This window comes from Gorilla gorilla, chromosome 9, assembly GCF_029281585.2.
Source record: "Gorilla gorilla gorilla isolate KB3781 chromosome 9, NHGRI_mGorGor1-v2.1_pri, whole genome shotgun sequence".
In the NCBI taxonomy this organism is placed as follows: Eukaryota; Metazoa; Chordata; class Mammalia; order Primates; family Hominidae; genus Gorilla; species Gorilla gorilla.
Genome location: NC_073233.2, coordinates 129,064,643 through 129,092,025, shown reverse-complemented (window position 1 = coordinate 129,092,025; position 27,383 = coordinate 129,064,643). Strand labels below are relative to the sequence as shown.

General features: G+C 46.6%; 1 protein-coding gene across 3 annotated transcripts in view; it reads right to left on the bottom strand.

The window, feature by feature from the left end:
• LOC101149677 (tubulin-specific chaperone cofactor E-like protein) overlaps nt 1–27,383 on the bottom strand; it is a 166,364-nt gene that overhangs the window by 41,074 nt on the left and 97,907 nt on the right. For all 3 annotated transcript variants that reach the window (XM_019035734.4, XM_063693610.1, XM_063693611.1), the window contains 5 exons: nt 23,770–24,340; nt 21,292–21,884; nt 19,425–19,998; nt 11,612–12,213; nt 3,510–4,071 (listed from right to left, as the gene is read on the bottom strand). In XM_019035734.4, the coding sequence (XP_018891279.3) occupies nt 3,510–4,071; nt 11,612–12,213; nt 19,425–19,998; nt 21,292–21,884; nt 23,770–24,340 (2,902 nt within the window). The remainder of the gene's footprint in view (nt 1–3,509; nt 4,072–11,611; nt 12,214–19,424; nt 19,999–21,291; nt 21,885–23,769; nt 24,341–27,383) is intronic.

The window sequence follows — 27,383 nt, the reverse complement described above, 5'->3', positions numbered from 1 at the left end:
CTCTCTAAACCTCTGTTTTCTCATCTATAAAATTGGGATCATAATATCTCCCTCATCAAGTAGTTATCAAAATGAAATGAGATATAATTCGTAAAGCTCCTGATATAGTGCCTGGTACTTCGATAATAACTTCTGCAATTCACAGTAGTAACAGTTGTAGTCATAGAAGGATTTTTTAAAACAATTATTCAACAGGAATTTATTAGATGTATGGAGAAATATGTAAGACAAATCCTAATTACCAGACTTTGGACCCAGCACTCTGAAGTAGCAGCAGCTGCCTCCAATAAAAGGGAAAATGACGATGACAACCAACTTTGACTGGCCACATGTTAGGCACTGGTTGACCAGGCTCAGAGAGGCAGCATTGCACAGAAGGGAGAGCACTGTCTTAGGAGCCACTTTCCAACTTACCCAGGCCACCTTCCTGGGGAAAATGACTTCATTTCTCTGAGCTTCAGTTTCTTCCTCTAAAAAATGGGACTATGAGTAGTACCTACCTGGCAGGGTTGCCGTGAGAAGTAAATGCATGAGTCCCCAGATCCCACTTAGAACCTGGCACATAGTGAGAGCTAAGGAACTGTCATTTATTCCTTTTTTATTTCCTTCTCTTTCTCCTCTCACCATCTAATACCATCTAATTACAGTCCCCGATTAAGGGACTGAAAGAATGATAGACTCAGCTCAATGAATTTTAAGGAGAGGCTAGTAATTAAGACAATTTAACTTCCCTACTCCCTGTAAGCCTATTCGTTCAACTTAGGTTACAAGATTTTCTAACGAGTTTACAAATAAGGTAATTGAGTAATAAATTATTCCATTGATGGGAACAGTCAGATCATTGAAAAACACCAGCATTCTACCTTGTTACCAATAAAGCACAAATTTGATGGGCAGTTCTAGGTTAACCCCTTTGCTCCTAAAACACCATTTCTCCTATCAAGCAATTGCTAGATTGGATTAATTTTTGGTAGAATGAGAGGTGGAGAGAGATGGGGCCTGCCCTCACATGATGGGGAGTCACATCAGATACAGTTACAAACAACCCTATTCTCAGGTCGAATGGCTGAGTTAGGACTCAGTCTCCTGAAGCTTTTCTCTGCTTCTGAGATTCAAAATGTAAAAGGAAGCTGCCTCCAACCACACCCTCTCCCCCAGCCTGACCCCCATACCATCTTTAAAACATATATTTTTTCTCCTATTTTAGTTTTCCTTTTTGCCATTCATTACCACCATCTCCTCAGGTGCTCTAACTTTTGGATCTTTGCCCCTATCCTGAAATGCCAAGGGAGGGAAGGTCTAAGTCTCCTTGCGATGGGAACGATTCTAAGTTACCGGCTGGCCCTGGCGTATTGGCCTGGAATGTGCTGGTGGGAAGCTGGTAGAAGGCAAGGGATAGGACTTGAGACTGAGGATGAGGCAGGGCAGACTCGGCTCTGGGTGCCATGAGTGGAGCTCCCATTACTGGTGAGCCAGGGTAGAGAGGAGGCAACCAATGTTTGGACAGAAATTTGGGAGGGGAGAGGAAAGGGTTGCTGGTAGAAGGGAGAGAAAGACAAGAAAAATCACCTTCTTACTCTTTATCCCTAGCCAAGCTTTGTAGTGGGGGCCCTTCTTCCTTGCAAGTAAGGTTATGAGGGCTTGCTGACTCAATTTCTTTTCCTTCCCATGAGTGACAAAAATTAAGACCCATCAATTGAGGTGAGAGTTCCTGGCATTAGCCCCCTGTGTGCATTTCCCTGTTTGTTGCAGTTGGAAGCATTGGTTTTTGGCATGCCTGTCCCCACCCCAGCCACCCTGAGAGCAGTACACCCAGCATGGCGTGGCTGCAGGTGAAGAGGGAAGTCTCCACAACATGTCTCAAGGGGAAACAGCAGAGCTTTCCCTTCCAAAACAGCTTCCCCATTCTGCACCATGTTTAGGCCTTTGCGTCCAAAGCTTGGTTTTCTGATTTAGAGGAAGACAAGCTCTCTGGTCCTACTGGAATGACCCCAGTGAATCCAGAGTAGCTCTGGGGATTTATCCAGACCCGAGCTTTTTTATAGGCATATTTATTTTATTGAAGTCATCAGAGGCCGGTTTGTCTGGACTGTCATCCCTACTGGCACCATTTCCCACCCTGCCTGGCCTCACCCACTCAGGGACTGAGCCTGGATGAAATGGGATGGCATCTGTTCCCCGTCTTCATCTTCCTCCCACCCTTCCCTTACAATCTACATGAATCCAGTTGTGTGGAATGTAAACTGACTGTGTGAGTGTTGAACCACAATGCTGTTTCTGGTTTTTCATCTGAATCTCCCTTTCCAGATGAAAATGGGAGTTGATTCTCTGGGGACCCTGCTGTATCACTTAGTTAGAGCTCTATGCATTCAGGATCAATTTGTAGTTTTAAAAGAGCTACAGACCTTCTAAAAGGAATATGCTTTTTAAAGAAATATGCTATTGTTAATGAGATTGAGACAGGAAAATAGATCAAAGCAGGTTAGCTAAAGACCAACAGTGTTTCCCGCCCCCCCCCCCCCCGACCCCCCAACAAGTTTTTCCTATTCTTATGTGCTAAAGGCAGGCAAATTATCCCAGTACATAGTCCAGCAGTATAGTATATGGGTTGGGAGCCTGGGCTTTGGGTTAGAAGCTCAAGTCCTGACTTTGCCACTCAGATTATATGACCTTAGGCAGTTACTTCATTCCTCTGAGTCTCAGTTGCTCCTTGACTAATTGGGTCATTGAGAAGAATAAATGAGGTATATTGATAAAATGTTTAGCATGGGGTCTTGGCTCAGAGCAAGCCATTAATATAACAATACTGCTTAGCATGCACAGAGTGTGCCTGGCTTTCAATTACCTAATTGGATCCCCTTTACATTTCTGAGGCATGAACAGTAAAGGCAGCATTACCACTGCTTTATGGAAGGGGAAACTGAGAACCAGGGAGGAAAAGTGAATTGCCCCAAGGTCACACAGTTCCTTAAAGACAGAGTAAAAGCTAGAATCCAGGGGCTCTAGTTCCTTCTCTAACGTACTCTTAATATTCTGCTCTGTTTCATAAACACAAAGACTGAAACATGACATATATGAATCAAATAGAATAACACGCTTAGACAAAGCATGCGGATTATTAAGACAAGGATGGGCCCATGAGGTGCTAGAACTTAGTAACTAATCCTTCTTTCATTAATCTCTTGTTAGCATTCTATTGTGAACTTTGTGCGTCCAAGTGCCATGTGTGATACTCTGTGATTTATATGCATGATCTTATTTCATCCTCAGGGTAACCCATGAAATAAGTGATATTAACTCCATTTTACCAGTAAGGACATGGAGGCTCCAAGAGGTTACATGTCATGCTTCATTCAGATAACAAACTCAGTTCCAAAGTGCATAGCCTTAAATTGCTACTCAATTTGCTCTGACTTCTAGGGAGTTGGAAGACTGGCCAATCAAGAAATCAAGAAAGAGCAATCAAGAAAGAGGAGAAGCTACAAGGAGGGACAATGAGAAGGACTCACTGCAGGACGTGTAATTCCTCCAGCCAGTCACCGGAATCCCCTGAGTCTGGCAGGTGCTGGCGTAGTTCTGCAGCCAGCTGCAGGCGGTCTGCACCGCGCCCCCATCGATGCAAGAGTCAAACAGGCAGTTCTTATAGAAGAAGGTGGGGTTAACTTTGCTGTGACACTTGGAGAAGGCAGCATTCTGGTTGGGGATCAGGCTGCACAGCTGCTGCACTTTGGAGAAACCTTCCACCTTGGCACAGGACGGACAGCGGTCCCCACAGCCCACCTGGCAGAAGGTGTCCCTCTTCACCCAGCTCTGCCCAAACTCATTGACGCTCGATGCAAGCAGACCCATGGGCATCTCCAGGTCGTCGTCAGGGTTGCCGTTGTAGCGGCCACACAGACCATAGGTGCTGTTCTGCATGCTCCGAGGGACTGTGATGGACAGGAAGGTCTTCCAGTCATATACAACCTTCAGGCCAAAATCAGTTTCCACCACCACGTGGAAGCCAAAGGAAAAGATATTTATCTTCCCTTGCCCCAGCTTCAGGGGCAGATAGAGCCGTTCACTGTTGACCTGTAAGAGGAGAGATGAGGTGGAGAAACACAGTTGGCCCAGAGGTTTCCCAGCTCTTCTCCTAACGATGAGTCTCTTGAAAGACAAGTCCCAGAGGGAAGTTTGAGCAGGTTGAATGTAGTCTTTGCATGTACTGTTGTTTATGTCAGTCAACTATTATTATTAGGATTTTAACAGATGCAAATGACTATCCTTGGTACACTAATATACCTATTTATTTCAGTGCCTTCTGTTTACATAGCATTATTTCCCCCAGGAGTTCAAATTGTTTTCTCCAACGTAATGTAAAGGTAATAAGAATTCAATTAAAGTTTAGACTGAACTACCAAAACATAGAACTCTTGTGTTTCTATTTCTAGCTCTACCATGGAACTTATTTTAGGCAAGCCCCAGTGTATTAATTCCTTCGAGATTTCTTTTTTCTTGAAGGATGGCTTCACTTTGCTGTTCCCTCTGTCTGAAATGCCACTCTCCACCCGTCAACATCCCTCTCATCCTCCAGACCCTGCTCCAATGTCACCTCTTCTGTAAGGCAAGATTTTCTGAGCCCGTGGTCAGAATTAATTACTCCCTTGTCTGGGTAACCAGGGCAGGTTATTTATACTTCTCTTGTATTCCTCTCTACCGCTGGCCAGGATCAAGCCTGCACACACTGTATTGCAGCACACATCACAATCTGCCTTATGTTACGGCTGGGTGTACGCTCTTCCATCTCACCTACAAGATTATGGGCAACTTGAGGGCAGGAACCACATTTTATTGATCTTTATGCCCACCTTCCCCTCATTACCCCCCAGGCACCAAGCACAATGTCTTCCACGGAGGGGGCACTTGACATATGTTTCCTCCCACATATTTTTAAATTCAGACAAGAGGGAAATCCCTTAACAGTAAACTCCAGGACTGCACTGCCCTTGAACTATTTTGATGCAGAGGAGCCAAATCCTATAGCCTGTGGCCGGGTTAGTGCATGATGGAAGATAGAGACAGCTAGCTTGCTCACTGCAGCAAGGGCTCACAGGTGAGGTGGTTTGCCTTGTGGGAGAAGCAGGTGTTTTAAGATTGTTCTCTGACCAGAAATCCCTTCCCCCAACCTCCTTCCTCTCTCTCTTAGCTGACAACCCTTTCCACGTCACTGTTCCTCCCTTGGTTCAGACTCTTATCACCTTTCACCTTGACTGTAGTGTACTCTCCTAACTTGTCCCCCTGGCCCCAGGATTGTCCCTCCATTCAGTCACTACCGCCACGCCAATAATCTTAATGCAATTGAAAGCAGTTAATCCAATACTGAAAGCCCTCTCCAGGGCTTGAGTAAAGTGTCTGATATGCTTAGCACATCACCCTGGGCTCTCTAGGAGCTGGCCCTGCCTCTCAGATCCACCCCATTGGCTTCCTGCACACCAGCAACACCGAACAGTTTGCAGTTCCCTAAATGAACCAAGCTGTGACACTGCACCCTGTCATTTCCTGTGCTGTGAGTGTGAAGGATGCTTTCCATGCTCCACCCAGGGCCCCTAACCCCAGGCCCTGCGTCTATGGGCTAATGATAACTCACAGCTGGCCTTGGCCCCATGGGAACCACTTTGCCCAGAAGATTCTGACCCCCTAACTCAAGGGTAGCCCTTGGCCAATGACTGGCTGACACTGGGAGTCAAGTGCCAGGGCTCCCAGTAGCCCAGGCTAAAGCTGGTCTGCACCTTGGACCACAGCCCTGCTGAGCTCTCTTGCCCTGGTGCTATCCTCACTTTCCCAGGCTCTAGGGAACCTGACCTAAGACAACAGGGATGCCCTTGACCCCACCTTTTTCCTGAGGCAATGTTCACCCTTCAAAACTCAACTATCTGCTCTTCTGTGAGTATTCGTTGAGGCAGAATTCATACATTCATCCAGTAGACACTGATTTGGCACCACTGAGTGCCAGGCACTGTGCTAAAGGCTGGAATAAAGCACATACGGCCTTTCCCTAGGAGTTCCCAGGCACGTGGCAGAGGCAAGTACACAGACAGATAACAATATCATGTGATAAAAGCAAAGATAGAGGTAAACAGATGCACAGGCACCAGCCTCAGCCTGGGCACAAGATCAGGGCTGCCTGCAGAAGACAATGCCCACACCCGGTCTCAAAGGAGGAGGAGGGGTTGGCCAGTCAAGAAGGAGTGGGAGTGAAGACAAAGGAATTCCAAGTAAAGGGCTCAGCCCCAGCAAAGCCCCAGGTAGGTAAGGGAAAAATATCCTGATAAATATGAATAATTACAGCAATTTAGTGCTGCTGGGGCATAGAGTGTGGCTTGGGGGTGGTGGGAGATGAAAATGCACAGGTGGGGAGGGCCTGGATCATGAAGGGCCTTGTATCCAATACACACATGGCAAAGAGGCCCATGAGATAAAACCTGCAAAACACCCATTCGTTTTGTAAAATAAAAACATCAGCAATGTTACTAAGAGAATTTAAGTAGGAAGATGAGGCCAGAATTTGGGTTGCAGAAGCAAATAGCAAATAAAGTAACAAACAGGAGATTCAGAAGCAGAGATGATGCTCTTAAGGAGTCTGACCAGAAAGGGGAGGAGAGAGATTGGATTGAAGCTAGTAGGGAATTGGGGGCAAGGCTTGTTTGAGAATGAGCATGTTTATGAGTTGAAGAGAAGGACCCTGTAGAAAGACACAGAAGGGAGAGGAGATGACAGAGGGCCAAGATTCCAGGGAAGGCAACAAAGAGGTGGCACAGGGAGAGCGGCCACGGGAGGAGAAGAGATGCCTCACTCTCGGCACCTGGAAGGGAGGAGGTGGAGAGGATGCAGTGACAGTCATTTAAGTGACAGGGTGCGTGGAGGGTGAGAGGAGGAGTGAGATCAGGCCATGGAGACTCTGATCTGTCCTGAAAGCTCACAGCGAATAAAGTAAAAGCCTTGCACTCAGAGGCCGATCGGTGCCAGCTGGCTTTTCTTCCTAAGTTACCTTGCATTCTATATCCCTGGCTACCTGATGTCACTCAGGAGGCAATGCTTTGGGGAGGCAATATAATTGGATGAAGCTAAAAGGCTTGCAAATTCTGCCATTGCCAAGGAGAGCCCTGAGACAGGAACACCCTCGACTCAGACAGGCTCAGCTTCTCTGTGTCTCAGAAACCCCATGCATGCTGCCTCCACCCTGCCACCACTGCCCTGCCTCTCTCTCTGTGAGTGAGAAATGGAGGAAAAGAGGGAGCTCAGAGGCAGGAGGTCAGAGGAAAAGAGAGAGGCTAGAATGGCAACAGGCTTGATGGATGGAGGAGGAAGTCGCAGAAGACGATGAGAAGGTATGGGAGGAGTGGGGGAAAGTGTATTTCAAATATTTAAGTATTGGAAATAAGACCACATATTAGAGTTTTTGGAGAGAGTTTTCCTTTAAACAACAGACCTTGACCTAGTTCTTCAGCAAGGTCTTCTGCAGCAAAGTCTCCTTGCATCCCTCACTTTACTACCCACCTTGAGTCTGCACCAATATTTCCTTTTCCTAGACACCCTCACCTCATTCCTGGCCTGGCAAGTGTAATCCTCCAGGCCTCAGCTCTGGGTCTCCTCTTCCAGGAAGCTCTCCCTAAGGTTCTCCTGGCTGATTTAGGTAACCCCTCCTCTGTGCTCTCACGTCCTCCATGAGCAACATTTTTGCAGCACTTCATGTTACATGGACATTAACTGCCAATGTCTGTCTCTTGCGCTAGACTCTAAGCTCTCTTAGGACAGAGGCCATGTTTGATTCATTTTTCTACCCCGAGGACTTGGTAGAGAATAGGCATCAATACAAGCTCATGATACTAAACCAAGCCAGAGTGATGCTCAAAACCCCACTCTTCTCTGATGGCCACCTGACTGGCAATAAGTGATAAAGACACAGGCTATTAGAGCCCTGAAAACCTCCCTGTTGGCCTGAACCATGTCAGACTTGGCTGTGATGAAGCCTGAGGGTGGGGGCAGGAGCGAGGCAGTCTCTGTTGAGCTCTGGCTGTGGATGGCTGAGATGGGCTATGGCGGTGCCCCCAGGAGTGGCTCACCTTCTGCAGCTCACCCCCCTACCCTGTCTGGTCTATAGATAGCACATTTATTTCTAGCTTCTCTTGGCTTAGTGGATTTTCCCATGTCCTGTGGTGCTGCTCAATGCAGGGAAAGGTCAGAGTCATAGAAGGACCCTGTGTCCCAAGGAAGCACTTTCTTATCACCCTCCATTTCTAAGGGCCACAGCAGTGACCTGCACTGTGGGCTGTGTTTCACCCAGCACTTCATTTCACACTGTCATCCTGATGGCCATTATTCTTCAGGCTCAGGGAGAGATGGTGACTAATAATAACATCATGGGAAAACAAATGCAAATCATTGAATAAGCAGATCCTGCAATGCATTTTAATAATCCGAAGTAACTGTTAAATCTAGCCTCCACACCTCAGAAGAAAAGAACCCTCAATGCGCCCTGAGCTTGGTCTTCTTGTCAAGAGTTTGAAAGCTGTATACTCTGTTTCCAACTTGCTTAGAAAGAAGTGCCCTAGCAAGGAGTCCCCTCACCTCTTTAATCCATTTCTCCTTGATGCTCATTGTCTCCAATGACCCCCTATTGTGGGTTACACTGTGTCCCCCCAAAAGAAATGTTGAGGCCTTAACCCCCAGTACCTGTGAATGCACTTACTTGGAAATAGGGGCTTTGTAGATGTAATCAAGTTAAGATGAGGTCACACTGGATTAGGTGGGGTAACTCCAATGAACGGTGTACTTAAAAGGAGAAGGAGATTTGGACGCAGAGAAAACAGGAGACACAGAGGGAAAGAGGCCATGTAAAGGCAGAGGCAGAGACTGGAGTTTATGCTGCCACAAGGTGAGGAACATTGAGGATTGCCCACAGCCGCCAGAAGCTAGGAGAGAGGCAGGGGGTGGTGCTTCCCGAGGACCTCACGGGGAGTGTGAACCTGCCGCCACCTTGACTTTGGACTTACAGCCTCCAGAGCTGTGAGAGAACGAGTTTCTGTTGTTTTAGGCCACCCAGTCTGTGGTATTTCATTATGGCAGCCCTTAATAAACTAATTCACACCTCCCCTCTCCACCTCTCTGTGAGGAAGAAGTCAGCTGTGTGGTTCTCCAGGCTTGGGACTTTAGCAATAAGTGCATCTCGTGAGATTGGGGCAGAGCACATGCCTGGAAGGAGAGCTAACCCACTGGGGGCTTAACCCTAAAGTAGAGGGAAAGGGAAGGAAATGCCTAGAGACAGTGGGGAGTCGGTTATTGTGAAGGAGCCGGAGGGTAGCATGAAAGAAGAGTAGGTGCTCACCAGGACCCCACAGTCTATACATGAAAAGAACTGGGAGGATGTCTGAAACCAACATGCGTAGCCTCAGATGTCGCAGTACCTAAATGCAGAGAGTGTGTAACACAAGGCAGAAAACACAATTCATCATAAACTAGATGAGACAGGACCCATGAAGAGATTACATTTTAAAAGAAAAGAAAAACGTGAAAGGCAGAAAGGCCAAAGAGCACCGAATGTCAAGGAGATAAGTAACTGCATGAAAACACCTAAATCTAAGGGTGGAAATACATCACATAAGGAAACAAAGAGTAAAGGACAAATATGATGCAAGCAACGTGGGCAAAACGATCGATATATTTGTTTTAACGTTAAGATGAAAATGGATAGAGGGAAGTTGTTGTAATGGGTAGCTTTGACTATCCAAACATCTAGAAATCTTATGTGGCTAAAAGCCAAGCCTCTGACACACTCCTAACTTGCCTCAGTGGCAATATAACCTCTCAGATCGTTGAAGCAGTACTGTGACCAAATCATGGGAACCCTGGAAGAAAGCGGTTATTTGTGTCATTTCATTCATTCTTTTTTTTTTTTTTTTTTTTGAGACAGAGTCTTGCTCTGTCGTCCAGGCTGGAATGCAATGGCGCAATCTTGCCTCACTGCAATCTCCGCCTCCCGGGTTCAAGCAATTCTCTGTCTCAGCCTCCCTAGTAGCTGGGATTACAGGTGTCTGCCACCACAGCTGGCTAATTTTTATATTTTTAATAGAGACGGGCTTTCACCATCTTGGCCAGGCTGGTCTTGAACTCTTGACCTTGTGATCCACCTGCCTTGGCCTCCCAAAATGCTGGGATTACAGACATGAGCCACCGTGCTCAGCCTCATTCATTCATTTGACCAGTGTTTCCAGTATCACTAGGTGCAGGGGGCTGCCCATTCATTCAACATAAAGATGAATTAGGTATGTATGGTTCCTGCCCTTAAGAAGCCCATGATTAGAAGTGAGAGCGCTTTAGATATGAAGATCACGAAAAATACAGCCTGATGAATGTAATAATGGCTACTGGAATAAACTGTTAGGAGCAGCAGAGAGGAAAACAACTGGGATTTAGGTTTGTGGTGTGCAAGCAAGGGAAGAGGACGACACAGTGAAATTGCTCCCTTGGATGATAAAAAGGCAGATTTCCAATAAACATGAAAGATAATTCAAGAGGCTTGGGAATCTCTCTTTGTCAGAGAAGGAAGTTGAGGAAATCCCGAGGCAGGAAAAGAAGTCAGTATAGTTGCCCAGGGAACTCTTTAGTTAGGTTTAGATAGTTTAGTTCAGTATAGCTCAGAATTTTTAAGAGAATGTATGCAAGATGAAAAGGAGTCCCTTTAGAGATAGAAAAATTATGACACAGACCTGTGATAATAATGTCAAGAAGGCAAACACCCTAAATCAGCTCCCTAAAATGCTAAAGCAGAGGCTGCTGGCTTGATTGTTAGCATTTTAAGTCATGTGCAGAGCAGGACCCTGGAGAAAGAATAGCTGGGCCTGTGGCTGGAGCTGATGTCTGCAGGCCAGACGAGGAGTGCACAGAGCTCCTCAGCCTCAGCCCTGCTGCTCCTGTCTTCGTGGTCAAGGAAGTGCTCTTTGGGTGAAAAGGGTGGGAAGCTTAGAAACAGGGAGTTGAAGCCCAAGTGAGTAAAGGGATTGTAGGAGAGCCCGGAGTCCTCCAAATGCGTGTGAGACTCATGAACTCACAGATCCCTTGGGAGCCAAAAGGGAGACCAGGAGAGACGGAGGGAGGCCAGAACAGGTGAATATCACCCTGATCTCAAAAAAGGGAAGTGGGTGGACAAGGACAATAGCATCAGTTAGGGAGGCCTAGTCTGTGCAAGGTAGGCGTTTCTTTTACAGATGGAGTGGCCAAGCTAGGAGGTTAAGTGACTGCCTGAGGTCACACAGCAGCCACCAAGCAAAGATGCTAACCTCGGTCTGTGCTCTCTCCAACGTGCTCTGCTGCCATATGAAAGGCACTGCTTCCAGAGCTGGCTCTGCCTCCTAACTTGGTGTATGTGGCTTGGGCAAATCATTTTTTTCTCTGAGCCTCTGTTTCCTTCTCTGTAAGATGAAGTGACAGAAAATCTCTAGGGCCTCTCTCTGCTTTAATATACTATGATTTTCTTTGGATTCCGGACCTGCCTGATTCAGCTGCAGCCTGGCTTGCCGACCCCATCCTGACGTCTCCACAATTCCCCTTTTGAGGGGGCCTCGTGGCTACTCACCAGCACAGTGTGCTTGTAAGCTCGGTGGATCACGATGCTGTAGCCAAACACGGTCATGTCCACCTGCTTAACCCACAAGGCCAGTGACGGGTCCCGGTCCTCATTCTTGGCTGTGACAACAAACTTGGGGAAAGAGTCTGAGCTCGGCCTGCTTCCTGTGGTGCACAGGATGAGTGGGCAGCTGGTCTGGAAGTCAAAGGGGAAGCCATCAAAGGTGAGGTAGTGGCCGTAGCCTGAGACGATGCAGGAGGCATCGGTGCGGGCTTGGCAGTAGTACAGGCCACCTTCCTCCATGCAGTACTCATCATCCTTGCAGGGAATGGTCTCGCAGTGGACTCTGTTGTCTGTGCCATTGCAATAGCAGAAGATCTGGCAGTCCAGGTCCACCCAGAAGGTCTCACTGGTGGCAAGTTGGTGGCCCTCAAAGTTGCAGCCACACTCACTCCGCGTGACACATTGGCTGCCCAGTAGAGCATAGCCCTCATCACACTGACATCCCTCAGAGCAGCTATCCACGCAGATGGGTCCCAGGGCAAGGGTCTCACAGGTCTCTGTACATGTGATGCACTCCTCAAAGTGGCTGTTCTCTGGGCACTCCAGTGCTGCAGGTGGTCAAGGAGAAGATGGGTTTGAGAAAAGGACAAAAGTCAGAGACAGAAGTGTGTGTGCATGCATGTGTGTATGAGTGCATGTGTGTTTGTGAGTGCATGTGCGTGTGTGCATGCATGTGTTTGTGTATGCATGCATTTGTGCATGCATGTGTGTGTGCGTGCATGTGTGAGTGCATGTGTGTGTGCATGCATGTGTGTGAGTGCATGTGTGTATGTATGAGTGCCTGTGTGTGCACACATCTGTGCATGCATGTGAGTGTGCATGTGTGTGATTGCATGTGTGTGCCTCTGTATATGTGTGTGGTCTTATTTGCACAGTACAGTGAGCTGTACTCATCCTCATTTGGGAGATCCAAGTCCCAGTGGCACCCCTTCATTCACACACTCTGCTAGGGCACCTAGCTTTCCACATAGAAGGTTTTGAGTCTAAGACCCAGAATTGAGCACCTGCTACATGCCAGGCACTGTCCTAGGCACTTTTGTGTACCTTATCTCAACAACCTGGAAAGTAAGGTAAATCTTATCATTCTTATCTTATAGGTGAGGAAACTGAAGTTCAATGATTTAAATAAATCTAACTAGTAAGTGCCAGAGTGAGATTTAATCTGGGTCCACTGACTCAAAGACTCTGGAGAGGGAGCATTGTATGTTTTGGGACCACAGAGACCTGTGGATGCTGCTAACTTAACTCCGGGATGTTATTTCATGTCTTCAGAGCTTCTGTTTCCTCTTTCATTAAGTATGAACCACATTTAGCTAGCACTGTTGTTTTGAGGGTTAATAATCTAATCTATCAAGAGGGTCTCCATCAATGGTATGCCTTTCTCCTCTTTGCACCTCCTTCTATTACACAGACAGGCTATATGTAGGTATTTTTACTCTGCAAATTGGCTTGTAGTCTCTCCCTTTGTCTTTCATTTCTTTGTTCCTGGTGCCCTCTGGCCTCGTCCACCTCCTCATCATTCTCTGCAAAGGAGGTCATCACCCCGCAGCCCCTTTGCTCATGCGCTTTCCCCTTCCTGGACAGCCCCCCACCCACAAAGCCAAGTCCCACCCATCCTTCAAGTCTCACTTCAAATTGCCCATCTTCCCAGAAGCCTTCCTTGAAAGATCAAGTCTCTTGGTCAAAAAGCACAGCACACACTTGTAATCCCAGCACTTTGGGAGGCTGAGGCGGGTGGATCACCTGAGGTCAGGAGTTCAAGACAGCCTGGCCAACATGGTGAAACCCCATCTCTACTAAAAATACAAAAAAAATTAGCCAGGCGTGGTGGTGCACACCTGTAATCTAAGCTACTCGGGAGGCTGAGGCTCTAGAATCGCTTGAACCTGGGAGGTGGCAGTTGCAGTGAGCAGAGATTGCGCCACTGTACTCCAGCCTGGGTGACAGAGCGAGACTCCGTCTGGAGAAAAAAAAAAAAAAAAGCACATAAAATGATAACAGCACGGGATACTCACCGTGTAGTGGTGGGCATACTTCCCATTTCTCACTATTACTTTAATGGGTCACAATTTGCCAGAGGCAGGGACAGAACTCAGGAGCACAGAAGAAGCCTCCTACAAGTCTGTGCGATCTAAAGATCAGCGAAGTCCCCACCATCTTCTGGGAAAATAAGATCTCACCTTTAAAACTTTCTTTGGCTCGTATACATACCATCATTCCTTAATACTGTTTTGCAATCCAAGGACACGGAGGACATTACAGAGAAATAAATTGCATGGCAATAATAGTTCTGCCCACAAGTACCGATACAACAGTTCTGCACTGTGGACTGAAAGCCAATCATTTTTTCCTCTGGGCTAAAGGACTATCTCCACTCCCATTGACTACAATACCACACGGCTTTGGAGTTGAAGGCTAGTTCAGCACTGATTATATATGTCTGTGTAGAGGGATTTTCACATTTGTCTTTAAATTATGAATGTTCTAACACTGACTGCAGATTTATGGTGATAGCAAATAACATGACTTATTTAAATGGCTCTCACTTTATGACTTATTGTGTTGTCTGAATTTGTCTGAAAGTCTGGAACACACAGACGTGGAGTAATAAAACTTCCCCTAGGCCCCGGAATGCCTGTGTGAAATTATTTAATTGGGCAGCCTGGCTCTGCCAACAGGAGGGCCAGTTAAAAATATCTGAACACAGAGGCAGCAGTTGTCTCTCTCTAGGTTCAAAGAAGATTGTGTTCCTGATTCACAGCTGTCGTCCAGTTCAATCCCCACCATGCAAGACTCCGACCAGATTAATCCCTTAGTGCTCGGCGGCCTGATGAATCAAGTGCGTGCTATCCAGTGCTTCTCGCCAGATCCATGTGCACAAGATCTAGATGAGACATCCTGGGGGACATCTCAAGTAGGAGCCCTGGCCCTCAGCCCAAGAAAGCCATGTTCCATGTGACTGCTTCTGCCCACATCTTCCCTAAAAAAGACACTGATAAGAGCTTCCTCCAGGTCTGCTGGCCCAGATGAGGGATAGTGAGAAGATTTTCTCAGTAGCTGTCACATGCAGGGAAACAGGGAATATCACCATCACGCCCTGCTAACTTGGCACACACGATGCTATCAAACTGGGCTCCGTGCAGCACAAAAATAACTCAAACATCCCCTGCCAGGTAAGAGTTAGCAGTCTAAAAGGACGGCACTGAAATGGCCTGGCAACAGAATAGATTTGGTATAGGGGAGACTCGGCAATCCTGTAGCATGAATGAAATAGAACTGGGAGGCTCAATGTGGGAGCAGAAACAGAGATTGTGTTGGATAAGCTGGAGATAGGACAAAAGAGGATATAGGGAGGTGGATGAAAAAAAAAAGACTTTGGGAAAGTATGATAAGGTCCCACCGGATGTGGTGGCCAACAGAAGCCATGGAGGCTCTCCTGCTGTAGGTAGCTTTGGAGTCCCAGCATCTGCTATTAGTCCCTCCCCAGGGGCTCACCAGGGACACAACTGCCCTTCTGAGATGACAACCACTAAGCTCTCCACATGCTCCTTGGATTTCCCAAGGTCAGGAATCATAGAGTTAAAAAGATACGTGTGCGTGTGTGTGTGTGTGTGTGTGTGTGTGTGTGTGTGTGTGTGGTGTTGGTTTTCAGCTCTGTCTGTTGAAAGGACCTAGAGGCAAAGCAAAGATGCCCCAACAGCAACAGGGACACCTCCCTTACATCTTGGTTTCTAATAACATTCCCCACTCACCAGGGCTTCTTGGAGTCAAGCTGATTCCAGCATGGGGCAGGGAAGATTAAAAGATGAGCGTGAAGCACCCTGTTATGCCAAAAGGAAGAAAGTGCTCAAAAAAAATGACAGAGGCATGCTGAAGGGACACAGGAGCCAGCTTGAAGGAGATGCTACGGGCCAATCCAGAGCAATTTTAACACCAAAAATAATTAATACATGGAAGATGAAATATAGATGAAATATAGACCACTGGAAAAAACAGGCATCCATGTCCAGATTGATAAGATGACTGATAGACAGACAGACAGACTGACAGACAGGATATTTGCACACTCTTAAAGTATTTCCCCATGGGTTGCTTATTAGTTGCAAGGGAAAGCTCACAGTGACTCTGCAGCAGAGACATTTGCTAACACCTTGACCAGGGAATCAACATGCACATCACCAATGAGCGGAGGCTGGACAAGATCGTGCTTCCGTTTGTGCTGTGATTCCATGAGAAAAACCACATGGCACCTGCCCGGGAGGCTGAGTGGAGATGCACAGCTGAAGCTCCTCAGGATGGAACATCAACCCCAATGGAGGGTCATTCTGTTTATGGAGGATCATTCTGTTTCAAAAGGCAGGGAGGCTGTGTTCTTCAAAAATGCCCATATCAGAAAAGACAAAGAAAACTAAGTCATTGTTCCAGATTAAAGGAGACTAAAGAGATACGACAATGAAATGCAACGTGTGATTCTAAATTAGGTCTGTACTGAGTTCCCCACCCTGGCACCCCAAAAGAACCATAAAGCACATTGCTCAGTCAACTGACAAAATTGGAATATGGATGTTAAATTACTGTATCAATGTTAAATTTCCTAAGGTTGAAAACTGTACTGTGGTTATGTACATAAATGCCCCTACTCTAAGGAAATACATACTGAAGTTTTACAGGTAATGAGGCATGAAGTCTGCAACTCACTCTCATATGAAGGGCAGGGAGGGAGGAAGGAAGAGACAGGGAAAGGGAGGGAATGATAAAACAAATGAACAAATGTTATTAATAGGTTAATCTGGGCAATGAGTATACAGGTGTTCTCTTACGTAGCTTTGAAATTATTTCAAAATAAGAAGCTAAGAAAATAAACAAACTTAGGAGGAAATACAATGGGCCAGGTTTCTCACTCTCAGATAAAAGAAACTAAAAAATGGAAAACTGGCCGGGCGTGGTGGCTCACGCCTGTAATCCCAGCACCTTAGGACACCAAAGCGGGTGGATCACGAGGTCAGGAGTTCAAGACCAGCCTGGCCAAGATGGTGAAACCCCCGTCTCTACTAAAAATACAAAAAAAAAAAAAAAAAAAAAATTAGCCAGGTGCAGTGGCAGGCGCCTGTAATCTCAGTTACTTGGGAGGCCGAGGTAGAAGAATTGCTTGAACCTGGTGGGGGCGGAGGTTGCAGTGAGCTGAGGTCATGCCACTGCACTCCAGCCTGGGTGAGAGAGTGAGACTCCGTCTCAAAAAAAATTAAAAAAGGAAAACTAGAAAACTCTGTGGTATTGGACTGAAATTGTAGGTTCAGTATGAACTCATGGTGAGATAGAGACAGAAACAGATAAAAAGAGAGAGCAACACACCTAGCTACATAAAAATGTGTATGGAGGGTGTGTATAGGCACATACATGCACTTCCTCACTCTCTCCACTAAGGAATGCTAGAATCAATGACACTCTAGGAAGAATGGGCACACCTGACACCCAGATCCTGTCTCCTCAACACTACGCTCCACTGGAAGGAACCAGAGATCCTTGGAGAAATGGCTAATCCAAGGCTAGAGCAGAGAAAGTACAAGATGAGCCCGGAGTACATTGTGCCTCGTGGAAAGCAACGAATGATGAAGCAAATGTCAACAGAAACCACTGCTGGAGGGGACTCCCACTGGCCGTATATGGAACAATTTGAGCATAAAACAAATTATGATAACAGATACAATCAGTTAAGTAGGAATCCATGAGTCATCTAAACAAATAAAAATAAACAAATGGGTGAAAAGGACGTCTCTTTACAGTAGAATGCCAACTAATGAATGCAGGAGCCATTGAATTAGAAAAAAATTGCCATTTTACAAACAGTAATAAATGATTCAGACAAAAATCATCACTGGATGCTAAATCTAGTGTATGCAAGTTCAAGGAATAGAATAGCTACCTAAATTTAAAGTATTTCCCTGAAAAATATGTATTAATTATACAATAAAAAAACAGTAACTTTCAATGGAGAAATCTGACAGACACTACCTTAAGCAAGCGATCGAATCTATCATGCTCAGTGTAACAGGACAAACCAACATCAGAGGCCTCCAAATACGACATATTGAGAAGACACATCATTGCTTTTGTGGTATTCCTGCCAAAAATGCATAATTTCAATGTAACCAGGAAGAAATATAAGCCAACTCAAACTGAGAAACAGTCTGCAAAATAACTGGCCTGTACTCTTCAAGAACGCTAAGACAATGAAAGTCAAAGACTGAGGACCTACTCCAGATTAAAGGCGCCTACAGAGACATCATAATAAGATGCAACATGTGATCCTGGATTGGATTCCAGGGTTTGTTTTTTGTTTTGGCTGTAAAAGACATTATTGGAACCACTAACAAAATATGAACATGGTCTTCAGATTACATAATAGTATTGTATCAATGACAATATCCTGATTTTAATGATTATGTTATGGTCATATAAATGTTCTTATTCTTAGGAAACACACTGAAATATTTAGGTACAAACAGGCATAATGACAGCAACTTACTCTCAAGAGGTTTAGAAAAAGAGTGAGTATATTTTCAGAGACAAAATTAGAAAGAAAATGTGTTAAAATGTTAACGATTAGGGAATCTGAGAGAATGGTAGACTGTCTTATTCCTGCAACTTTTCTGTAAGTCTAAAATTATTTCAAATTAAAAAATACTTTTGCCAATTAAAAACGGAGGACAGATAAATAGCCGTCAGGGATGAATCCTTTTTTTTTTTTTTTTTTTTTGAGATGGAGTCTTGCTCTGTCACCCAGGCTGGAGTGCAGTGGCGCGATCTGGGCTCACTGCAAGCTCCGCAGCCCAGGTACAAGCGACTCTCCTGCCTCAGCCTTCCAAATAGTTGGGACCACAGGCGCCCGCCACCACGCCTGGCTAATTTTTTGTATTTTTAGTAGAGACAGGGTTTCCCCATGTTAGCCAGGATGGTCTCGATCTCCTGACCTCGTGATCCACCTGCCTCGGCCTCCCAAAGTGCTGGGATTCCAGGCGTGAGCCACCATGCCTGGCCGGGGATGGAATCTTAATGGTGGCCTTGGCTTTGGTGTGGGGCCCACCTTTGTGGTGGGAGAGGGTTGTGTGCTGAAGGCCAGATGAGGCGGTTCTTGCTCCACGAGTGGGTCCTGCCTTCTGCCATGTTACTTCTCCCTGTGGCTTCCCCGATAATCAAGGGTGTTATGTATCAGGTCTTCCCAGCAAGTTTTCTAATTACTACTAGTACTTGCCACTGCATTGCTGAGAGGGGTCAGATACTCTCGGGACAAAATTAAAAGCCAGCAACACAGGACTCTCTTAATACCCATTGTCAGGTTTGCCCTGGGGAGCATGCTAATCTCCATGCCCCAAAGGTGCACTAGCCGATCACTTCCTATCAAAATGAATGGGGCTCTTCTTTGCCAAGGGAGAAGGCACCTACAGAGCCATCACAAAGATTTCTAGTCCTTTGACATGGTGCCTCTACCCTCTGCTAGATAAAACCACATGCAAATAGGATGGTTAATTGTTCTACAGTGAGGAGGTACTGTGCAGTTAGGAACAAAAGTAGAGATGAGAGGCTCTCCGGTTTGGGGTGATGAGTCTTTGGGAGGACACATCAGACTAGGGTAGGTATACACAGTAATTAACATCACCCTTGAGCTCAGTCCCACCTGGAAGGGAAGTCCTGAGTAAGCCCCAGTATGGCACCTATTTCCCACCTAGAAAGCCTCTCCCAGAATCCAACCCCAACTTACGGCAGAAGTCATAGGTCCGCCAGGGCCCCACCTCCACGTCCGCATTCTTGCAGGCGCTTGCATACCGGGCCACAGTGTCACAGAGCTCTGACTCATTGCCCCCACTCTGGCACAGGCGGAAAAGGCAGGTGCGGTAGTAGGCAGTGACGTTCACCACCCCATGGCACTCCAGGAAGGAGCTGTTGGAGGGGTCGTTGATGATGCCGCACCTGGAGCGGCTTCGATAAAACTTGAGCAGCTCCGAGTCATTGTTGCAGGCCTTCAGCAGGTCCCCACACTCTCCATTGCAGATCTCCTCAAAAGTTGTCCAGCTTTCCAGGAACACTGCCAGGTTGTCCGTGCACTTGCCGTTGGGGAGACAGAACTCGTCACTGGCGTTGGCATTGTAGAAGCCGCACAAGCCCCCTGTGCAATTGAAGTATGTGGTGGACAGCCGGATGTACAATAGACCTATGTCTGAGTACTGGACAGTCACCACGCCCTTGGACTCCACTGTCGTACTGTTTTTGTTTCGATAAATTTCCAGCTTCCCCGAAGGATGGAAAAAAGGCAATTCCACTTCCTGACCATTCAACTGAAAAATCAAGTCATTCTTATCAATTCCAGAGACACACAGAGCACTTTCCATTTCCTAGGCTGTGGGATAAAGACACGGTCTGCCCTATTGCTAGCCTTTTGAGAGAGGTCAAGAAGCTGATGGAACCCACACAGATACCAACCGATTTGTCATGGGCTTCTTTATTTATTTCTTTTTGGATTCCCCTGATTAGACCCATTTGCTGTTTATTTGTGTGTTCTGGACCCAAAGCTAGCCCAAAACAAACTAAACTGAAGTGTGAGCAAAAATTGTCTTAGATACGTGGCTCCCTCCTGCTGCCTGGCATCTCTGTTTTGGTACCTTTCAAAATAGCTCCCCTCCTTCCCTGCCTTTCTGGCTGCTTTTCTCTTCCAGTCTTACTTTTTCTGTGTCCCAGCTCCTCGAGGGCACATAGCATATCTCTAATGATCTAGCTGTCCATTCTTCTATCTACTTCCTACTAGTCTATTAATAAATAAATCTCTGCCAATGTGGCAATGAGAATAAAAACACATCCCTTCCAGTTTGTGGATGTGTATTTTATTATCTCCTTGGGCAGTACTGTGTTGGCTTTTGTTTTCCAAACTAGACTTCAGGTGACATAAAATGCACGTTGCATCCCAGTTCTGCAACAATTAGCTGTGGGACCTTCACTTACCCTTTTAGTAAGTGTCTTCATGTGAAATGAGGAGTTGCACTAGATAATTCTCAAGATTCCTTCTAGAGCTAAGGATCTATGAGTCTGGGTGCCTAATGATGGGTTTTTCAGAGCAAGTCAGAGGGGTGGGAGTCACCCCTTACATCACCCCACATAGACTGGCATGTATAGGTAGGGGAGTTAGTAGGGTGCAAGGGTTAAGAGCGCAGATTCTGGAGCCAGCCAGGCAGGTGTGAATCTCCCTTCATGGTTAGATGTCCCTGTGGAAGTTACTTAGCCTCTCTGCTCCTCAGCTTTCTCATCTGTAAAATGAGGATCATAAGATGAAGTGTGATACTGCTTATAAGGGGCTTAGAATAGTGCTTGGCACATAGTAAGTGTTCTGTAAGTATTTGCTATTCTGGAGAGCTAGTCCTGCTCTATCTAATTGGAGAAATCCCAGCTGCATGCCATTTCTCCACCTGATAAGTCTTATTTGGTGCAGATCATTAGAAAACGCTCCCGTTTGGAGCCATCTTCTTTCTAAAATCCACTCATAGGCAGAGGCAGAAAGGCAAACCTGAAGAGGATGGCGAGCTCCTCCTCCTGGCTGGACGTACCAGGAACCCCTCCAAAGGAGCAAGGAGCCTTACCTTGACTTCCGAAGCCCCGATGCCTCCTATCTTGACCTCCTGGTCGGCCACCAGGATCCGAAGTCCCCGCAGCCAAGCAGGTCCTGCATCGGGCTTCTTCTTGTTGATGTCGATTTCCAAGTACTCTGGGCGCTCAGGGCAGGTCTTCAGGAGGGTGTAGGAGAACTCGGAGGGGAAGGCGTAGGAGGCGCCGTCAAAGGTGTGCAGCACCTGGTTCTGGCTGAGCAGGCACACGGTCTCCCGCTTGGGGAAGCAGCCCTGGTAGCCGTCCTCCACGGCGCACACCTCCCCGCTGCCGCAGGTCTTGTTGAAGCAGTAGACGTCCCCGCCCTCCTCGCACAGGCATTGCACAGTGCAGTTGGCCGTGGCCCAGAAGAACTCCCCCATGGTGTAGTAGTGGCCGTCGAAGTCGCAGCCGCACTTGTGCAGAGGGACGCACTGGCTGGTGCTGAGGACGAAGCCCTGGTTGCACTCGCAGCCCTCCGTGCACGGCGTGGCGCAGTTCCGCGAGGCCGTCAGGTCGGAGCATGTGTCGGGGCAGCTGCTTGTGCACACGGAGTAGTGGCTGAAGCTCGGGCACTGCACTGTGGACACTGACGCGGGGAAAGGAAGAGAGCCGATAACAAGGTGAATGGACCCCGAGTGCTAACCCGCCAGAATCTTAACGCTCCTCCTGGATCATTTAGTTCCTAGAGTGAGGGTCAAGCGGCCACTCCGGGAAGAGAGAATTGAGGTTGTATCTGTAAAACCCAGCTCAATGACTCTCCTAGTAACTACTGAGCAGCGTGATTGGACTGTGAACTTCTATTGGAATTTGATCATCTTGACTAAAATTAAACTTTCAGGATGCCATCCTTTCTAGACTACTGATTACCCAGTATAGGTTTATTATTTGATGATCCACACTACCGAGATCTTTTAAGACCTTCCACTGATGGACATATAAATTGATCTGATTTTAAAGAGCACGGTCCATTCTTAGAAGGAAATAAATCCAATTTTCAGGAGAAATGAAAAATGTAACCATTAGAGGAGTAATTTGAAAACGTGACATTTGTAACAGGGAGGCACTTAAAATACCTAAGTGTGACCAAGGAAGGCTGTGGGGATGAATTCCCTGGGATATTAAAAATAAGAAAGCGCCCTGGCTACCTCCAAAGAATTCAAAGAATTTGTGTGGCTGTTTCTTCAGGAGACAAGGTAAGATGTCTTCTAAAGGCCCTTCTTGCCTTAGAAATCTTCGGTTCTTGCTTTAATAACATCTGGGTCTACATAAATGTTTGAGTCTGGTTGAATCCAACAAGCAGGGGCTCAGGGGCCTAGCAAACTAGCTCTCTGAATTAAATAGAGTTCAATGAGCCAGAAAAGAAAGCGAAATGTAGAGGATGGGAAAGTAGTGCCACTAGAAAATATATATCTGTAGCCATTGTAACATTTTAGTCATGTAATTTGGATGCTCTTGGCTTATATAAGGATCAAAGAGAAGCCATATTCAATCTCAACTTGAATCCAAATATGGATGCTCTGGTCATAAGAGAGGCTGGTCAGTCACACAGCAAGAATACAGTTGTTTGTATTGTAGTTTGACCAAAACTCTTAAGAATTGAACCTGATACATTATGGTTTATGTGACTCCAACTTATACTGATAGGAAGAATTCTCCCTCTAGCCTTGGAACTTAAAGAAACTTTTAAATCTTCTCACCTCCCTAGCACTCTCAAATGCATGGATTACAATTTTCTATTTACTCATATGGAGAAAACCAAGGACTAGGAAAGAAATGAAATCTATTTGTTTTTAAACTGTGTACAACTAGAAAAAGAAATAAATTTTAAGTGGGATACAGGGAAAAAATACTAAGACAATTAAACGGTACAAAATGCTTAATCCAAAAGTGTAATTCAAAAGAGCCAGGATTTCCCTCAAAGTTGGGGCCTTTCCTAACCACTCCTAATATTTAAGAAAAAGGGCTTCTTTACTCATATGCTGTACTCCTCATCTGCAGCAGCAGCAGGGCACAAACCCTTAAGGGTCTGACAGTGGAGAAGAAAGTGCCAGGAACAATTGCTACAGGTTCCATGTGGGAGGTGAGCTATTTTCCCAAGGGCTAGTTTTGATGACCAGGCCCACAGCTGCATTAACTCAACAGCCACAAAAGTAGCCACCTCCACCTCTGGACACCCCACCTCCTCACTCAACTCTGGAGCTGCCGTCCCCTGCTATGGGACTTCCTGCCATGCCTTTCATGTTTCCAGACCATGTATGTTCATCAATGGGTTCTTGTTTCCTGGCTGTGGTATTAGGTGGGGGCAAAAGTAAAGATCCTTTCACAATTCGTTCTTTGTAATTTGTGCAATTTCAACCTCCCCCTCATTCTTGGGTCACAAGTCTTAACAAGGACATTTGGAGGAGCCCCCAAAGCCTATCCCTGCCCCCTGCACAAGAGAGACCTGTTATGGGGATGGGATGCCAGCTTACCACACCCAGTCTGGGTTCGCCAGTCTCCAATTGGAATGCCAAGGGCTTGGCACACAAGAGCATAGGCCTGGATGGCTTGGCAGAGGAGCGTGCCATTGTCCCTCACACTGCACAGGTCATACACGCAGCTGTGCACAAAAGCAGTGGGGTCCACGACAGTGCCACACTCCCACAGAGGGCCGTCTGTCTTGTTGAGGAAGCCGCAGTAGTCAGAGCCAAAGTAGAGGGCTTCAGTGGCAGCGTCGCACTGGGTGCAGTTGTCGACGCAGCCGGAGTCGCACTTCCAGTCTGCGTGGTACACACGCCAGCTCTCTCCCAGATCCAGGACAGACATGGCCGGCCTGCCATCCGGGCGGAGGAAGTCATCCAATGGGTTTTTATTATAGTTTCCACAGAGTCCACAGGTGGAGTTTATATAGGAGCCTGGGACGGAAATGGAGGCGTAGTGCTGGCCATCAAAAGTCACTAAGAGCCCAAAATCTGTTTCCACGGCAGTAGACATGCCACTCTGGTAGATTTTCACTGTCCCCAAGTCTAAGGTGACAGGCAAAGAAGTCACTAGGTCATTAACCTGCCAACAACAGTAATAGTGAAAGGCAGGTGAGCAGGTGCCCAGGCACTGGGTTCCAGCAGAGATCAGGAAAGGAAGGCAAAGCAACTCAACACTCCAGAGAGAATGGCCACCTAAACGGTCCAGGCTCCAGTGGGCTTCCCTCTGATTAAGGCAAAGGCCAGGGGGAAAATGGAGAGAGCTGCTTGTGGGCCAGCCCACGCACTGTGTATATGGGCTGTGATTGCTGTGGCATACCGAGTGCCACTACAGACTCCTCTGGGGATTGTGTGGTTGTCAACATTTCCTGGCTGGCTCTTGGCTAGCTTCAAATCTTTTCTTCAAAGACCAGTCACCTCCCTTTTCCTCTGCATTCCTCTAAATATCCATTCTTTAAGTCTCAGCTTAAGTCATGCATTTTCCAGGACACCCTTCCTGCCTTTCGTCCTCCTGACCCCACTCTCAGCTCGAGTGTGTGCTGGGTCCACTGCTGGACACCATTTAGCTTTGAGGCTGTCCTGATGTAGTATTCTCCAAGTGTTGTACTCTGTAACTTCCTTGTATCGGAACTACGTCATGTAACCATTCAACAACAACACAATTAAACACCTGCTAGGTACCAAGCACTATGTCAGGAACTGAGATGTAAAGAGTTAAAAAACATAATTGCCCCTGCCCCTCAAGGAGCCCTCAGTCTGCTGAAGAAGAGGGACATGCATTGATACTTACAGCATACTCTTTAACTGTGAGTCAATAGAGGATAAAATGGGAGAGCAGTAAATGAACATTGAATCCAGCATAGGGGAATCACATAAGTTTTTTAGAAGCAGTTAAGTCTAACCTGGGTCTTTAAAGATATACAGAAGTGGCCAAAGGAAGAGTGGGGGAAGGGCAGAGAAATCCAGGACAAGAGAGCAGAGGCAGGAGGGTGAGGAACAGCTGGGTGGGGTTGGGGGCAGACACTGAGGTGTTACTGGACTACAGAGGGAAGAGATGGCTGAAGATGAGGCTGGAGGTACAGGCAAGGTCCATTCATTCTACAAATATGCATTTATGCCTTTCTGTGTACCTGACACTGTTCTAAGAGTTGGGGATTAGCAGCAAGTGAAATGAACAGAAATCTCTGCCTCGTGGAACTTACATTTTAGCTGGGGAGACCAACAACAAGCAAAATAAATGAGTAAAACTCATGTCAGATGAGTGTTAATGCAGAAAAATAAAGAGCAGGAAATACTTTTCTAAAAAGTGCTAAGGAAAAGGGTTTCTAATTTTAAATAGGATGGTCAGGGAAGACCTCCTTGGAAAGGAGACATCTGAGATAAGGAAGCAATCCATGTGGTTATCTGGGGTGAGAGTGGCTCTTGAGGAGGGAACAGCAGCCCTAGGTTGGGAGCATACCTGGGCACTCCCAGGATTACAAGGGGTGTAGGGGACGTGGCTGGAGAGAGACAGGAGGAGAGGGTGCAATAGATGACGTCAGAGTGAGAAGAGCAGCCAGAACAAGCAGGGCCTGTCAGCCATTGTAAAGACTTTGGTTTTGACTCTGAGCAAGATGGAGAGCCCAGGGAGTGTTTAAAGCAAAGAGTCGGCACGATCTGACTTCTGCTTTAAACGAATTGCTCTGGCTTTTGTGTTGAGAACAGATCTTGGAGGGCCTTTTAAGCCATGTTAAAAACAAAACAAAAGTTGGATTTCTATTCTGCAGGGAGAGCCCTTGAAGGCTTTTAAGCAAGGGAATGACATCACCAGATTTGTGTTTTAGAAAGCTCCTTCTGGCTAGCGTGAAGAAATTATTGAAGGAAGTTGAGATTAGAAACAGAGAAGCCAGACAGGCAACTGCTGCAGGAGTCCAGGGAGGTGATGAGGATGAGAGCCTAAACTAGCTGCAGACATGAGAGGGAGGGATGAGCTTATAGAACACACACAGCTGGACGTGGTGGTTTTGCAATGGGGCATGAGAAATGAGGGAATAATCAAGAGTGAGCCCCAGGCATCTAGTACGGGTGAGTAAGTGGCTTGATAAGCCTCAAAGAGACAGAGTTAATTTTCTTTTTCACACTTACCATGCCTAGCACCTATGGACATCCATGCTCATGGGCTGGAATGGAATGACTTGTCTTAGAACAGTCCTCGGTGGGCTTGACTATAAGTGCACATAAACTTTCCAGGGTGTCCTGGACCCACACTGATTTCTGGCACATGAGACTGTCTGGCACTCTTACCTGTCATCATTGTTGCTACTTTCTGAGTTGTCTAGGAGATGAGATGATGGTCTGAGCATCCCTTCCAAAATTTACCGTGGCAGGCGCCACATGCAGCTCTCTGTCTCTATAGATTAGTAGTTGGTCCTCACCAGAATCACCCTTAATGGTCCATTCACTACAATGTAGACTTTTGCTAGAATGTACTTCAAAACTCTTCCAGCCTCTACCAATTACCCAAAGCTGCTACTACTTTTTTTTTTTTTGAAACAGGGTCTTGCTCTGTCTCCCAGGCTGGAGTGCAGTGGCACAAACATGGCTCACTGCAGCCTCAACCTCTCTGGCTCCAGTGATCCTCCCACCTCAGCCTCCTGAGTAGCTGGGACTACAGGTGCATGCCACAACACCTGGCTATTTTGGCTATTTTTTTTTTTTTTTTGGAGAGACAGGCTTTTGCCATGCTGCCCAGGATGGTCTTGAACTCCTGAGCTCAAGCAATCTGCCCTCCTTGGCCTCCAAAAGTGCTGGGATTATAGGTGTGAGACACCGTGCCCAGACTGCTACCACATTTTTAGGTATTTATTACAGCAGCACCCCACTCCTGGTACCAATCTTCTGTTTTAGTCTGTTCGGGCTGCTAGAGCAAAATACCATAAACTGGGTAGCTTACAAACAACTGAAATTTATTTCTCACAGTTCTGGAGGCTGGGAAGTATAAGGTCAGGGGGCTAGCAGATTCATTGTCTGGCAAGAGCCCACTTTCTGGTTCATAAATGGCACCTTCCAGCTGTGTTCACATATGGTGAAAGAAGAAATGAGCTCCCTCTGGCCTCCTTTCTAAGGGCACTAATCCCATTCATAAG